The sequence below is a fragment of the Zosterops lateralis genome, assembly GCF_965231275.1.
Source record: "Zosterops lateralis genome assembly, chromosome: Z".
NCBI lineage: Eukaryota > Metazoa > Chordata > Aves > Passeriformes > Zosteropidae > Zosterops > Zosterops lateralis.
The window spans coordinates 14,659,676-14,675,564 of NC_139800.1; the positions used below are offsets into that span (position 1 = coordinate 14,659,676).

The 15,889-nt window shown below is 44.6% G+C and overlaps 1 protein-coding gene across 2 annotated transcripts; it reads right to left on the bottom strand.

The window, feature by feature from the left end:
• Positions 1–537: 537 nt before the first annotated feature.
• ISL1 (ISL LIM homeobox 1) lies at positions 538–14,140 on the bottom strand. 2 transcript variants are annotated; one of them, XM_083883840.1, is made up of 6 exons: positions 13,470–14,140; positions 12,398–12,587; positions 9,228–9,487; positions 6,976–7,259; positions 5,379–5,546; positions 538–3,057 (listed from the first exon to the last, which is right to left on the bottom strand). In XM_083883840.1, exons 1-6 carry the CDS (start codon positions 13,495–13,497, stop codon positions 2,941–2,943), a joined length of 1,047 nt encoding a protein of 348 aa, XP_083739966.1. In that variant the 5' UTR covers positions 13,498–14,140; the 3' UTR covers positions 538–2,940. The 2 variants fall into 2 exon arrangements, with proteins under 2 accessions (XP_083739966.1, XP_083739967.1); XM_083883841.1 differs by lacking the exon at positions 538–3,057 and adding an exon at positions 3,267–4,391.
• Positions 14,141–15,889: the final 1,749 nt, after the last annotated feature.

Below are 15,889 nucleotides of genomic sequence, written 5' to 3' on the forward strand. Positions count from 1 at the left end.
CGCCCGGAGGGCGAGCCGGGACCGCGGGGCGCCTGGCAGGGCTGGGGGCCTTTCCCTGGCAAGGACCGACAGAGCAAATCGCCCTTCCCTCCTGCGCGGCCCTGGGAGGCGTTCAGCCGCCCCAAGGTCCTTCCCGGGACAGCGGGACAGGTCTCACCGGCGGGCAGGTTGCTGTCTCTCGGGTCACCCCCGCCCTGCATGACCCCGGTCCCGCCGCTCCTGCCCCTACACCTCAGCCCCCCGGGGCGAGAGGCGAAGGCAGAGGGCTCCAGGGTGCCCTGCCCGTACAGGTTTCCAGCGCCAGCCACAGACCCTCCCGAGTCGGAGACTCCGTCTCCAAACTCACCCAAGTAAGAGCGACTCCGACAACTCACAGGTCAGACCACCGGGCAGAAATGATACCCCTTCTCCCTCCCGCCCCCCGAAGCGCCGTACCAATCCTCTGATCCTGCATGAAAACACAAGGGTTACTGATCACACAGTTTAAGGTAGATTTCATATTTATTTAAATATTTATCAAGTACTCAAAAATGTATTACACTTGAGCATACAAAATGAATCCAGTTTCTAATCAGGATGATTGAAATCCTTGTATTAGATTTTAACATTTTTTTTTTTCATGTTCTCTGTACTGTCGAAATGGTTTGTCTATAGCTGAGCTTGCTCAGGGTGGGCTGAGATGGTGAGGAGGGAGGGAAAAGAAGGTTATGTTAAGAAAACATTGGGGTTTGGGATAACCGACATGCAAACCAACTTGTCTTTGTCAGACTGAAAATCTCTGTATGTCCCAGTCCTTAAGGGTGTTTTAAAGCGAACCTTTGTCTTGTGCTGCCCGGGAGCACTAGGGAGCACTTGGATTGGAGCAAAAACAACCCTTTCCCTTTTTTTTTTTTTTTTTTTTTTTTAATTTACTTCTTTCTACTTTTCCCCAAGAAATCGCCCACGTTTCTAGCTTTCACCACCCTCTCCCCCGCAAATTAAAAAAGGAAGAAAAGAGGGAGTGAAGAGAGGGAAGTCGACAGAAAATAAGGAACATATTCGTGCAATTTCACAGCAATATCCCCGACAGAAATATCCCCACAACTATTCCTCCTGCAGCATTATTCAATTGTTTTGACAGCAGACATTGATAAATAATGGTCATACTTGACTTGTTAAGCAAAAAGCGTCCCTTTTATCAGGAGCTTATACTTAAAGTACAGGTCACTTCAACAATCTCAACAACGAGGCTTTGGTATACAGCACTTTCTTTTTATTATTTTTTTAAAAATAGCAGAACTCAGCAAAAAGCCTGAGCTCTCAGTTCTTTAGATGTCGTAACGTTATGTCTGATCATGCCTAGAGTAATATCACTTTTAAGGGCAAGGGATGGGGTGGGGAAACAAGAGACTTTCTAACGTTATCGATTGAAAGCTAAGGCATCCAACTAGCCCTGATACAGTTGTTGAAACGGAAATTTACAAGCTGGTCGTTAATACTTGCAATAAAATATCACACTCCTTTTATTCACTAACGACCGGCTTTGCATGCAATATTTTATTTCAGGTATTTTAGCTGCTAACCTGTAAATATTTAAAAGAGGGAACTTTGTTCATTATTTTATGTTAATATTATCATCATTATTATTATTATTTCTATTCCAAACGCTTATCTAGTGAAATAGTCCTGAAGATATAATAATTCTACATATGGCGCTTTTATTTCACATCATATTTAAGGAAAGAAAAAGGACAAAACCACATAGAATTAGACATATAATTCAAAGACCACGGTACAACCTTTTCTTTTTTTTTTCCTTTTTTGTTTTTTACTTCAGCAAACAAAAAATAATAGTCAACTGACATGAAAAGTGGCAAGTCTTCCGATAATAAATAATAAATTACTTTATAATTTTGCAATGCAAGAGCAAACAAAAGGAGTGGTTTTTTTTTCTTTTTACTTTTCCTATTTTTTTTTTTTTTTTTACTTTTTTTCCTTTTTTTTTTTTTTTCTAGAGAGTGAGAGAGAAAGAGAAAGAGAAAGGAAGAGAGAAAAACAGTCGTTATAACCAATGACTATACACATCTCTGGGGGAGGGGAAGGTTCTTGGGCGGACACATTTCAAACACAATCCCGAGACGCTTTGTGGCAAAATAGAGGTATACCTTGTTGCAATGTTTTTATAAATTCGCCTTTAAAGAGGAATTCAAAAATCTATTTTTAATCGCATCACGCTTAATAGAGGGTGGATCTCAACCAAATAAAATCAAAACCCCGCTACAGGCATGCTAGAAGAGACCCAGGAAAGAACCCCTTGTTAAGAGTCAACTAAAAACAACATTGCAAACCAATGCAGCTCCACCTTCCTGCAATGAATCTTTCAGCAATGCAGGGCTGAATCGTCTGTTTCCTGACGATGGAAAACCTACTGGAGCTTCTTTTGGCAAGGCTATCCCCAATATAGAAACAGCACCATTCAGAATGGGAGGGACCGGATAGAAAGTCCCTCTACCTTGGTTGGTTTCTCCCTAAGATGTGCAGTCAAATGAAAAGATTTCCCTTTTTTTTTTTTCTTTTCTTTTTTTTTTTCTTTTTTTTTTCTTTTTTTTTTGAGATCCACAAGTACAAATCCTTTATATTTGGAAAATGTCTTTTCGATACTCCTCTGATCATTGAAAAGCACGGGGTTTGTGGTTCTTCTAAGTTTTTTTGTTTGTTTGTTTTGTTAGTAAGATCCCATGATTGTCTTCACAGTGTTGCTACCATATTACCTTGTCTTTTCAAATATGACTCCGTTCATCTCATGGAGCAGTTCCTTGCTAGTTTTGTTACAGGGTTGTTAAATATTCTTTCCCCCTAAATGTTATTTCGAAGTCCCAACATGTTCACTTTCCCACTCTCTTCAACAGGGGTGAGGGTAAGGGCAGAAACAACAACAACAGATATTTGAATGAATGTTCCTCATGCCTCAATAGGACTGGCTACCATGCTGTTGGGTGTATCTGGCAGCTGAGAGGACATTGATGCTACTTCACTTCCAGTAGAATTGGAACCAGGTCCTCCTTCTGAAAAATTAACCTGCCAAAAAGAAAAAAAAAAAAAAAAAAAAAAAAAAAAAAAAAAAAGAAAAAGAAAAAAAAAAAAAAAAAGAAAAAAAAGAGAGAGGGGGAAAAAAAGAAGAAAAATAAGAAAAAGAACTGTTGCTACAACTGTAAAACTCAAAGAAAAGTAGCAGGCAAAGAAGAACACAAAAAAAAATATACAAGGCATGCAGCCAATAGGCCTGATACATCTCCACAGGAGGCTGTGTCACTGCTGGTTGCTCTGTTTAGCTTCCCCATTGACTTCACAGGAACCTTCTTCAGGCCTTCGGCCAAATCACCAAGAAAAAGTAGATTAAGAAAATGGAAAAAGAAGACTGAAAAAATCAAGCAAATAAACAAACAAACTTATTAATGAGGCCTTCTTCCCTCTCTTGCAAGAGTGGCAATCCCAATAGGATGTTCTAGTCAATTATTTAGGAGTGCATGTGTTTTCTTGACATGAAACTGAAAGATTACTTTTTTCCCTTTTTGTGCAATACCAAAATAAACCTGGAAGGAGCATCCAGGACCAGAAGGCATTTGAAACCAGCCATCCTCTTTCATTTCAGCCTCTCTGATTCTAGGCTGGTGCTATCTCTTCTTAATGAGAGTCTGTTTGATAAAAAAGGTCACACTATTCCATCCTAATGTGCCCCACTGCTCCCGTTGGTTTAGGAGTAGTGCTGGGAAAAGGCATGACTTGGAGGGTGGAGCTTTGTTAATCCAGAAGCATTTCTTTGGCACCTATTTAGCTGGCCAATTCTGTGATTAAGGCCCTCTCCAGATTAGAGCCGTGCCTTGAACGGCCAATGAACGGTCTGTTCCTTTCACTATTCTTTAATTTAACCCTTTTCAGTATAACGTATTATGTCGAATATATATCAATATTCATTTGTCAACCTAATGGTCTATTTACCTATACGTGTATTTGGACTATCCATCTTCCATCTTGCCTTTTTTTTTTTTTTTTTTTTTTTTTTTTCTTTAACTATTTAATACGAAACCTCACTGCCTCAAAGATTTTTAAAGTCTCGTATTTTGTTAAGGCACAGTAAGTAAAGCAACCAAAGGAGATATATTTTTTTCTCCTGTCTGATGGACAGCTTGATTAAAGCAGGAAAAGCAGTGGTTACTTTAGATGTAAGAGGATGCAAATAGCCCTGCTGCTGTGCTACAGCTTCCAGAGCAAGCATAGTGTGCCAGCGAGGGGAACACACTGCGTGACTGCTGTTGGGCAAAAGAAAAGGAGTTCTGCAGGAGAGCATGATACTAAACTGAAAAGGTCTGAACACAATGCTAGATTCAACCACAAACCTTTGTCTTCCATCACTTGGTGTAAAATAAGAGGAAAAAAAAAAAGAAAAAAAAAAAGAAAAAGGAAAAAAAAAAAGCGCCCAACAGATCAAAGAAAGGTTTGCATGTTAATTTTTTGTAACTGTTATTCTGAATCCCTGAAATAGTATACACAATGTACCTTATTATTTTAAAGATCTGGTTTTAACACACTTAGGCCAGGAAACTGACTTAAGACTGGACTTCTCTCCTTAATTCACCTTGTTGTGCCTAATTATTGGTGATATAGTCCCATACGGGCTGCCAAGTGACGTAGGCATGAGGAAGTGAGTTAAGGACAGAATTTATTCTATAAAGTCTGTTTTGTTTTGGCTTAAGGTAGTTTATTATATTGCTTGAATTTTTCACCTAAATATGTACTAGCAATTTCCTTTCCAAAGAACAACACTTAATGTAAACTATATATATATATGTATAGATTCATGTGTATATATAGATACATAAAATTATATTTAGAAGTACATGCATAAGACACGAACTTTGAAATTTTAATTAAGAGATCATATTTGACAAAACAAGGGCCCTGGCTGACACCATATTCATGTATTTAAAATTCATCCTGCAGCATAAAGGCAAAATCGACCTGAAGTGGGGAGAGGTGAATTCTAGAAACTGCTTTCACAAATGTAAGTACAATTAAGTGACATATAAAGAATGTTTTGGTGAAGCGCTTTCAGTTTTCAGGAGTGTGCGAGCTATTATCAGACCTGAGTTGGGCCTTATCCAAACTCACACTCAACTCAGAAATATCTCTGCTGTACACTAAGGTCGATTTCGCACAAAGCTCTGTGAAATCAATTCAGTTCTCTGCTTTTACAGATGCAGTCATGCCCGCCTTGCAATTTCTGGAAAACCCAGCTAATCTGGGTTGCTTGTCTCTCTGAGAGCATCTGGCACCTGGAGTGAATCTCCCATTGCTCTGACCCGGGTACCGGCTGGCTCGGGCTGGGAACCGACACTTACTAGTTGCTGAAAAGCAGGTTGGTCTATGTCACTCTGCAATGCGAAGTCACTCAGTACTTTCCAGGGCGGCTGGTAACTCTGCACCTCCACGGGGTTTGCCTGCAAACCGCCGTCGTGTCTCTCCGGACTAGCAGCCACCATTGGAGTTCCTGTCATCCCTTGGATATTCTGTAAACAGCCCAGCAAAAGATGTTAATGAGCTTGGTTAACTTTATTGTATATAAACGCTGAGTCAATAAACTGCTTTCTATCTTATCTATACGGTCGCTTGTATTTGCTTTGTTAATCTGCTGTGAATGTCTTACTCTATTCTACTCTGGGTCAGCCTGTTTCTACTCGCTGCATTTATCACGGTGGAAGTTTACTTTCTTTCTCTTTAATCCTCCTATCCGTCTCAAGGCATACCCCCTCCGCCCCAAGCTCTCTTGAACACGAGCGGCTCTATCTCGGCTGCCAGTGGACGCCTCAGAACAAGAAACGGGTAATCCTGCTCCCTCCTATAGTTCGCATCCAGTCTGGTTTTGTTTTGCGTGACCTTAACTGGATCGTATATCCAGCGCATGGCAAACCTGGGGTACGTCATTACCACGCTCTTAAAAAAAAAAAAAAAAAAAAAAAAAAAAAAAAAAAAAAAAAGCCCCAGCCCTCTCAGTATGCCCTGTGTTGCAGGCACAGTAGTGTACAACATAACTCCAAGCCTCGACGAATAGATTGTTAGGCGAGTTAATAACACCGTGTTTTATTGCATTCCAACAGGGTGAAACGAAACTCCTTAAATTCCACTTAACTAGGCAGCCTTATGAATTAATAGTCATTCTCGGGTCAGTCAATATACACAGGGAGAGTAACAGACTCTTCTTCAAGTGGACTTACAACAACAATAAAAAAGAAACAAATTTGGCTTAAAATGGAGACAGGCAATTTGTTCTGCTGAACCCAGTGCATTTTGCCTGTTTACATCACCCATTCATCTATCTGCAGAAAAGAGCTCTACATAGATATAACTATATATATATTAACCTGTAAACACTATGGTAATTCTGAAAAATTTGCATTGCATTTGTCCTTTTCTGCATTAAGTGCACTGACATGCACACACTTTGTAGTACATAAAGTGCTAAGAAAAATACCTTATTTTATTTTTACCTTTTTTTTTTTTTTAAGGTATTTTTACTTCTGGATTTACTCCTGTTTAAAAACACGTTAGAGGGCAAAGGCGTCCTTTTCTCCTTAAGGAGTCCTTTGCATTTGCCATATAAGTATTAGATGAGACTGGGTTTATTATATCCCATAAGCTCTGCAGGTCTCATTCATGCTGCAGAGAAGTTAGTGTAAGCTACCGCATATTCTTAGCTCCACAAATTCTAAGTACGTTTGAGCGGCCTAAATCGGCTCCTCGCTGTGGTCTGTTTCGGTTGAAACTGACAGCAGAAACTAACGGGTAATGGCTAAGCAGTATCGTTTTCATTGTTTTCAGGGAGATGGCAAAAAATTAACAGCATCAAACCGAGCCCTGGGGCTGTCCATGCCGGACATACACCGAGCGTTTCTCCTCGGGAATTAAGGCAGCGCACAGACAGGGGCTGAAGCCACTTACAGTTTTGTCATTGGGTTGCTGCTGCTGAAGTTGCTTCATCATAATGCTCCTTTTTTTGTCCTTGCATCGCTTGTTTTGAAACCAAACCCTGATGACCCTCGGGCTGAGGCCAGTCATTTCTACCAGTTGCTCTTTCATGAGGGCGTCAGGTCTGGGGTTGGCAGCATAGCAGGTCCTCAAGGTGTGAAGCTGTTTTTCATTAAGGACAGTCCGGACTCGGGTGGTCTTCTCGGGCTGCTTGTGGACGTGGGGCCGCAGAGCTGGCTGTCTGGCAGAGATAGGTTCTGCTGTAAGGGAAGGGGAAGGGAGGAACAGGATCCCCATGAGTAGGAAGCAGGGAGTCTGCAGAGACTATGAATCTAAGCTGGTGGGACAGGGGAAGGTGGCGGGCGGGGGGGTGCGGGGGGGGCGGGTGATGAACCCTCTTTCAAAGGCCATTCAAGCACTCAGATCTATCGGAGCTGCTGCAGCCTCCTCTGCTTTATGCACTGGTGGAGTGACTGACATTTCTGACTCCACAGACAATTAATTTGCAAAAACAAACCACCCCCTAAAACCCCTAATGACAGAAGCTTGAACCTGTGTGAAACTTGACAGGGAAGGGCAAGTTAGCTAAGGTGTGTGTGCGCTAGGAAAGGAGCAGGAGGTTTTTATGTATTTATTTCCTGACAAATCACCAAAACAGACTTTTGGCCCGAAAATTAGTGAAAGAATACTTCTTAAATTAATCATAATTCGGGTCTGCTTCTTGTATAGTGAATCTAGCTCATTTTAACCAGAAGCCGTGATAACGTTCAGCGGCTCGCAGTAGTTTGACGCTTCCAAAACAGAGCAAAACAAGCCAAATCCTCTGCACCATGCCAATGAAAAAAAAAAAAAAATCCACCACAAAACAACAACCCTGTGAGAGCTCCGTATCTCAACGCACACGAGATGGGTTATATCTTAAAAACTGGAGATGCTAGGTGCATTTGCTTATACTTTGGATGAATAATTTAAAAATATCTATCAGTGCTTTTAGAAGGAGAGCAAGCCCAGCAACACAAAACTACGGGTGGCATCACATCAAGAGCTCGAGTGTTCCTAGTGTTCTGCTATTCTGTGCGTTATGTAGCTGAAGCTATTATGTGTAATCTGACCCAGTCTAGGGAAAAATAAAAACAGTTCCTTTTTTTTTTTTTTTTCCTAAAACTGTTTAGCTAACAGTCAGAAGTGCTCGCTTTTGTACAGCCGGGTTCCGACTTTTCTAACTGTAACAATACATCAGCAAATGCGATGACGACAATACGAAGGCTTCAAATCTTATCAGTATTGTACCTGCCGACACACTAAGCCTTTCAGAGACATGCACAAACACGATATAGAGAGCACAGTCTCTCTAGAATTTTGCCCTGATCAGTTAGGGGATTATTCCTCCCTGTGTATAGAACCCGTTTTAGGATGGCTGTATTTAACAAACAACTTTTCGATTTACAGTTACTTGCACAGCAAAAAGGCTGGCCAGCCTGGCATTGTCCAGCCTAGTCAGCCTCAGAGAAGTGTCCCTAAAGCTAAGGTTCTCTGAGTATCTGACGTACCCGTCGAGAACTGGAAGTGTGAATGAAGTTGTAAGGTGGGGCGACTCTGAAGTTACAAGGCTGAGTTTTGAGATGAAATTCTCATCAAATTACATGAAACGTTTCAAGAAGGCAAGAGTCACTTTAAAAGGCAATTACCGAAGATTAGCTTGTTGACAGTTTTAAATTACAGCCTAAGCGCCAGCCTGTAGTTATGAAGTCTATCTCTTTTCAGACCCCACTTCCTCCAGCGCTCAGAACAGCTTCTCCACTCGCTCCTGAGGCAGCGGAGGGCTCTGGAGGCGCAGACCTGCTCTCCTCAGCGGCTCGTCCCTCTCTCTCCGGCTCGGGCTGGGGCCGCCCCGGGCTGGGGCAGGGTGATGGAGGAATTCCGCGCCCTGTGCGCGGCGGGGGCAGGAGGAGGGCGGGTTGGAGGGTGGGGGCGCGGCCCCTCCGCAGGTGTTCCACCTCACGCGTGCCGCCACCGCGGGCCTTTCTGGCGGCAGCTGGACCCGCAGCAGCGCCGAGACCGAGGCGCGCCTCCGCCGCCGCCTCTCCCCGGGCGCGCACCCCCGGGCCCGGCTCTCCACGGAGGCGCGGGACCCGCTGAGACCGTGGGGCTGTCCCCGCCGCCCGGAGCGGGACCGGGCATCGCCAAAACGCGCGGGTTACCGCGGCGCCGGGCGCGGGCGGTACCTGCCATCTGCAGCGGCCGGGCGGGGTGCAGGGGGCTGAGAGGGTCCCCGCCGCCCAGGCTGGCCCTCTCCACCACGTCGTGGTCCGCCCGGCAGAAGAGGCCGTCCTCCCGCAGCGCGAATTCATCGCCGGGGATGAGCTGGCGGCTGCAGGCCACGCAGCGAAAACACTCGATGTGGTACACCTTGGCGCGGGCGCGCATCACGAAGTCATTCTTGCTGAAGCCGATGCTGCATTTGGCGCACTTGATGCCGTATAACCTGAGCAGGGCCCAGCCCAGAAAGAAGGAGAAGGGAGGGAAGGAGGGAGAGCACGGGAGGGGGAAAGGGGAGGGCAGGGAAGGGGCGGGGGGGAGAAAGGAAAGGGAAAAAGAAAGAGGTTTTCACTCCCGCTCGTGGGCAGCCCCTGGCCCCGCGTAGACGCACCACACGCAATCCACCTCTTTAAAAAGCATGGAAAATACAGAAGCCAAAAGAGGAGAGGAATAAGCCGGATTCACTCCCAGTCGGTGCCCTGATCTCCGTGCCGTAAAAGGCGGAGTGGACACAAACACACCGGTGGAAGAGGAGAGTTGGGAGGCAGAGGTGTAAGAAGAAACAAAAAAAGATCCCCTTTCTTCTCGACGGTATCCGACCTCTCCCTCTTGCCCCAGCGCTCGGGCTGCAGCAGGACTGGGGCCATCCCTGCCCTCTCCCTGCCTCCTCACCTGACCTAGCCTGGCCTGGGCTTGAACTGGACTACCCGAGCACACCAGGGAAAGGCGAGACTGCCGAAGCTCCCATCCCAGACAGAAACCTGCCACCTTCACCAAATTGTGATCCCTTTTGTTCAGAACCCAGTCAAGGCTTGTGCCGCTTGATGTGATCTCGGACCGCCGACAACTTGGCCACGGGACCCGGCAGGAGTGACTGCCAGCGCAGGGTCTCTTCCCCTAACCCCCTCTCACCAGATTAATTTAATACTACAATATAAGCATAACACACACGCCTCCTCAAGCTCTCAGATATAGCAGGCAGTCTAACTCCTGTCTCCCGCCTCCAACAAGAAGGCAGTTTCGGTGCCCCGGATCAGTGGCTTGTCTCTGCCTCAGCGTCCCTGCCCCGTCTCTCCTCCTGACGCTCCCACCTTGAGCTGGGGGCCAAGCGCTCCGGTAGGAATGAGAGGGCAACCTCTCGCTGACAGCCCCACTAAGCAAATTAGGAGTTTCTGGAGTGGGTGGCGGGCTGCTCGTCTCCCATGGAAGAGAGAACGATAGCTCACCCACCAGTAGGGCGGTGAAAAACGTTAAGAAAATGCTCCAACTCGGGTGTCGAACTGCACTCTCTCGTCTCCCACCGGGTGCTTCTTAGCCAGAAGTCCTTGGTATGATTAAAATTAACATCTTTCCACAGATGTACGTGTGCATGCACTTATGCACGCTCACAATCCACACAACTGTGAAAACTGCTCCTAAAACTGAGCTAATATTTATCCCCACCGATTTCCCCACCGGTATACTTTCTTAGAGGTACAGTATGTAATGTATAATTGTAAGTACACACTTCTGTAGCTTCTATGGCTATAGAAGTGTACTAATCCTATATTCAGGGCTGCATATACCCGAAATACAGAGTTTTGAGAAGAAAAAAACAAACGGCCAAGCAGCAAAAGAACAGAGTGGTCGTAAAGTAGGTGCATTCATAGGTACAAAAGTTGCGGCGGTTGCCCACCGGTTTAACATTTAGAGATTGGCTCATGGTCTAATTCAAAGCCATGCTTTGCCAGCTTGCACGTAATGTGCATTTTCCCTTTTAAATTGTAGCAAATGAAATGTATTCCGCATTAATTTAAAAGAGCTGTTTTGTTTTGTTTTTCTTCCTGCTTAAATTTCTCCCGCTCAGTTCTATAAGGAAGTAAGTAAACACATTTCGATCCAAACGTTCTCTTTTCATTTGAATTTAGAGAAAGGACAACATTTAAGAGAACGGTCCCAGCGTTCTTTTAGAAAAAAAAAAAAAAAAAAAAAAAAAAGCGTTTTGTTTTTTGCCATTTTAGAACTTGGAGAATAATCTCACAATGGCTTGAAGGAATTGTCTGCTTATAAATCGTGCACTAGACAAGGAAAGACTGGAGGGTTTTATTTCAATTCAGAATTACACAGAAATCAGAAGATATCTTAGGTGGCTAGGTGATTTGCTTCAAAAACTTTCTGCAAAAAAAAATTACTGTTCATACCTCAGTGTCATACAAACTTACGATTTGGCAAACCCAGTAGGCGACACTGAAACGGATCAGCATGACCCAGGAGCACAAATAATAAACACACTCGAAATTCCTGCTTTGGTTTCTCTATAGTGTCAGCATTGGCAACTCTCACATTTTATCAGTTACCAGATTTTAATGTGAGGAAGGAAGCGGTTCCATTATCTAAATATACCCAATTGTTCGCGAACAGATGATGGGCAATTTGATCTGCTCTGTCTAATTCATCAGTACAGATAAGATAAGAAAGAAAAGGCAGTCAGATATCAGCAAAGGGGTTAATATTTAAAAAAGATTAAATGTCAGTTATTTTAGCTAAGAAACATTTCGGTCTAGGTTTTAACATCCCCATAAAAGGATCCTCCAGTTCGAAGGAAATTTGGAGTTTATTTTTGTTTTTCTTTTTCTTTTCTTTTTTTTTTTAATTGGCCCAGTTTAAGTGGGGTTTACTTTTCCTTTTTTTTTTTTTTTTTTTTTTTTCTACCTGTGTATTTATTTTTACAGTATACATGCTTGAAGTGGCTTTTTTGGAATGCCAGTATGCCTTTGCAGAAACAGAGATGCATTTCTCAGGTTGTCTCGGAAAATTATATGTTCCGTACTGCTCAAAATATCTACACTATTGAAAATATTCTTCGTTATCTACAATTCACCCCTTGGTTAGAATCACAGGATGCATTGCCAAAGTCCTTGAAAGGTCCTACACGGTCCCGAACCTAGTTCTAGTAATGCAGATATTTGCATTTGAAAAGAACAAATTAAAAACTTCACTACTAACTTTTTTCCTCGCAGGTCTATTCATGGGAAAACACGTAAAAACATACCAATTATCTTTTACCCGCTTCCTCACAGTTTTCCCTCTTAATTCCTCCTTTATAAAGTCAAAAGAAAAATAAAATCTCATCAAACAATTAACGTAAATGGCGTACCTGATATAATCTCTTTTACAGTAGGTTTTGCCATCCCTAACAAAGCACGTACAGGTCTCGTCCAAATACTGATTACACTCTGCACACTTCAAACATGCCGCATGCCATTCCAAATCCGGAGAAACCCTCAGAATATACTGATCGTGAATTTGATTGCCGCAACCAACACATAGGGAAATCAGACGTTTTTCTGAAATGAAAATAAATACATGATTGACTAACCGTTTACTCTCCTACAGAGATAAACACACTTTTAATGTCATTCCCTTATAAAGCATATTGTGGGAGCGTTGTTTGGTTTCTGCCCTTGTTTGTTTGTATATTATTTTTTTTTGGGAGGGGGGAATGTTTGTTGGGATTTTTTTTAAAGAATATTACACTTTTGGATAGTAATTGTAGTGTGCCATCAAAGCCTTGCCTCGCTTAGAAAGGAGGCAGAACACATGTTAAAATGCAAATGTGAAGAATCTTTGGGATGAGGGTCCTAATTTCACAAACCTTGCAAGGAATCAAAACTTCAAACTCCCATGTTGTTTAATTTTTTTATTTTATTTTTTTGTTGTTGTTGTTGTTTGGATGCCCTGCCTTACGAGGAGAGCACCTATGTGTTTCATTTCGCATTTTAAGAGGCTCTGACTGGAAAGGATGAAGCATGGTTGGGTGCACTTCCCACTCAGCCCTTTCCCTCAGAAGAAGGGAGTCGAGGCTTCCAGCAAGAACAAGCATCATTAAGGTTGTCACTTGCTCTCTTTTGCAAGTCTAATGCTAATACCCCTAGACCGACTAGGCGCTGGATAGTCAGACAGCCTCACCGCAGTCTATCACGAGAAAGAATTTAAGGCTCCGTGCGTGGAGATCCCATCAAAATCCTCTCTGCTCCCCAAACTTTAAAAGAGAGTAGGACCCCAGACTGTAAACACATAAGGCTACGACAGAGCAAGCATGCAGGCACGGTAACAAAGGCACCTTCTCTACCATTCAAATGAAGTTCAGCACTTTAGCAGCTCGTCTGCCTGAGACGATTACAATAGACAGCACACTTATTCCAACAACGGTAAAGATTCCGCCTTACTTTTTGGTGGGTCTCCCATGTCTCCCATATCTGTAAGAGGGTGTAATGTCCACAGTGAAATGGTGTACGGTTTCGTTTTAAGACCCCAAAGTAGGTTTGAGAGCTGTCGCTAAAAATAAGAATAATAATAACAAAAAAATATAATAATAAAAAAAAGGTAGAAGTATTAACAGAGGCAAAAAAAAAAAAAAAAAAAAGGAAAAAATCGAAATCGAAAAAAAAAAAAAAAAAAAAAGAAAAATAATAAAAAAAAAAGAAAACGGCACAAAACACCACCGGCGTGGGAGACACTGTCAGGGCTGCGGAGAGAGAAGGGGACGCGCGGCGAGGCGCGGTGCGGGGCGCGGCGCCGGGGGCGCGGCGGGGTCGGTCCACGCGTGTCGGCGCGGCGCGGGCGCGGTGCGGAGCGGTGGCGGAGCGGCGCAGGAGCGGGGCGCGGGAGAGGCGCGGTGCGGCGCGGTGCGGTGCGGAGGCGCGGCGGTGCCGGGCTGGGCGCTGGCGGCGCGGGCTCTCGCCTCGCCCTTATCTCTTACTCAAACTTCTCTGCTCCAACTCAGCCCGCTGGCCATTGGCGCGACGTCACGCGCCGGCACGTCACGCCCGCGCGCTGCCATTGGCCGCGGGCCGCGCGGCGCAGCGGCCTCATTAGCATATCCCGGCGTCTGGCTCGGGCGCGCGCCGCCAACTTTTCTGTTCCTCGCTCCTTATTTGTGTTTCCCTTTATACTTTCGTCTTGTCGCTCTCCTCCATCGCCGTCGCTTATCTCCCCCGTCACACCTTTCATTCTCCTTCCCGGCCCCCGCTCGGGCTGCTATACCCCTTCCCCCGTCCGGGCTTGCTGCGGCACATGTGCCATTGCCATATGGATATACACAGACACGCACACATATATATATAAATGTATAAATATACATATATATAATTTTTTTTTTTTTATTGGTGGTGTGGATCCGACCGTTTTCCTCCCGAGCGTTTCTCTCTCCCAGGCGCAGGGGACGCTCTGTTTGCCCAGCCGGAGATGCCCTGACGAGGGGGGGCAGAGCGGGCTGGCCGAGCGCGACCCCAGCCACGAGATGGGACTGTTTACGTCTCTCCTCCAGCCTCTTTCTCTTAAAGGCGTGGATAGAATCTTCAACATTTCTGTTAAACACAAGACCGGAGAAGGTACAAATATTTACCTTAAATAGTCTCTCAAGAACTTCCGCCTTTCCCCAAAGAGAATCCCTTACTATTATTATTATTATTATTATTATTATTATTATTATTATTATTAAGGGGGGTGGGGGTGGGGGGAAGACGTGGACTCGCTGTCGGAGCGGACCTGCTCCTGGCGCTGCTCCTGGAGGCGGCGTGGGGAGTCCTCCCTCACCCGAGACCCGGGGCCAGGAGAGGTGCGGTGCCCGCGCCCCTTGGATCCCAGAGGGCACCTATCTCAAAGTTTCCCAAACCGGGCAAAAGGCATCTTCGGCGTGGGCACTGATTACTTTGTGTGTGTTATTCAAAGGGCAGATTCCACTCCGGCTATGGGAGCCTGTCCTTTAGTCTGTGCGGAGCTGTGCCCGGTCCCGAGAGCGACCGCCCCATGCTCCACACCCGGATTTAAACGTCCCCTTTGAGGTTGTTTAGATCCCAGTTTTGTCTTCTGTTCCGTATGGACTGTTCTACCGCCCTCATCAACGTAGGGTAGAAGTGCCCTCCAATCACTATTCATCAGGGAAACATACTTGTTTTCAAGGTCCCATGTTTTTAAAAGGCAACCGAGTTTGGGTACAAGAGAGGCAAAGCCATAATCATGCAGAATAGTTTTCCACGAGGAAGTCTGATTGCAATGAAACAGCCAAGAAATAGTTCTGAAACTCTCATTTACTGTTGAGAGAGCTACTAAACAGCAGACCATCTTATGTTTCTAACTTACTTTGCAAGATGTTTTCCTTTCCGAAGCTGAGGGAGCAAACGCATCCTCCAGGTTTATTTCAAACAAGAAGCGGGACCCAGTGTTGCCACTTGCAGAGATAACTAAACTGCCCTGAAATGATCTCAAGATAGTGTCAGGAGGTAAAGATATGGCTGTAAACACGCGCACACAGTTAATTTACATATTCGACGTTTAAATAAACACTGTGAAATGCAACTGTTCTAGGTGATCACTTCCACAACCCAAGAAGCTGGAGATATACATATGTATGGGGGGGGGGGGGGGGTATATAGATTTAAAAAAAAAAATCTATATAAAATATTAGGTATACGTATAACTATGAATACTTAGGCAATCAGGTATCAGAGTAGTGGCTGTAATTCTCTGTGTTAGCTGAGTAAACCAAAAAGCAGTTTGAGAGACTTCTGAGCCAGGCAGCTTCGGGCAGCCTGGCACGTGTTTGGGGCAAATGACCAGTTTGAGCAATGGCCAGTTTCACTGAAAC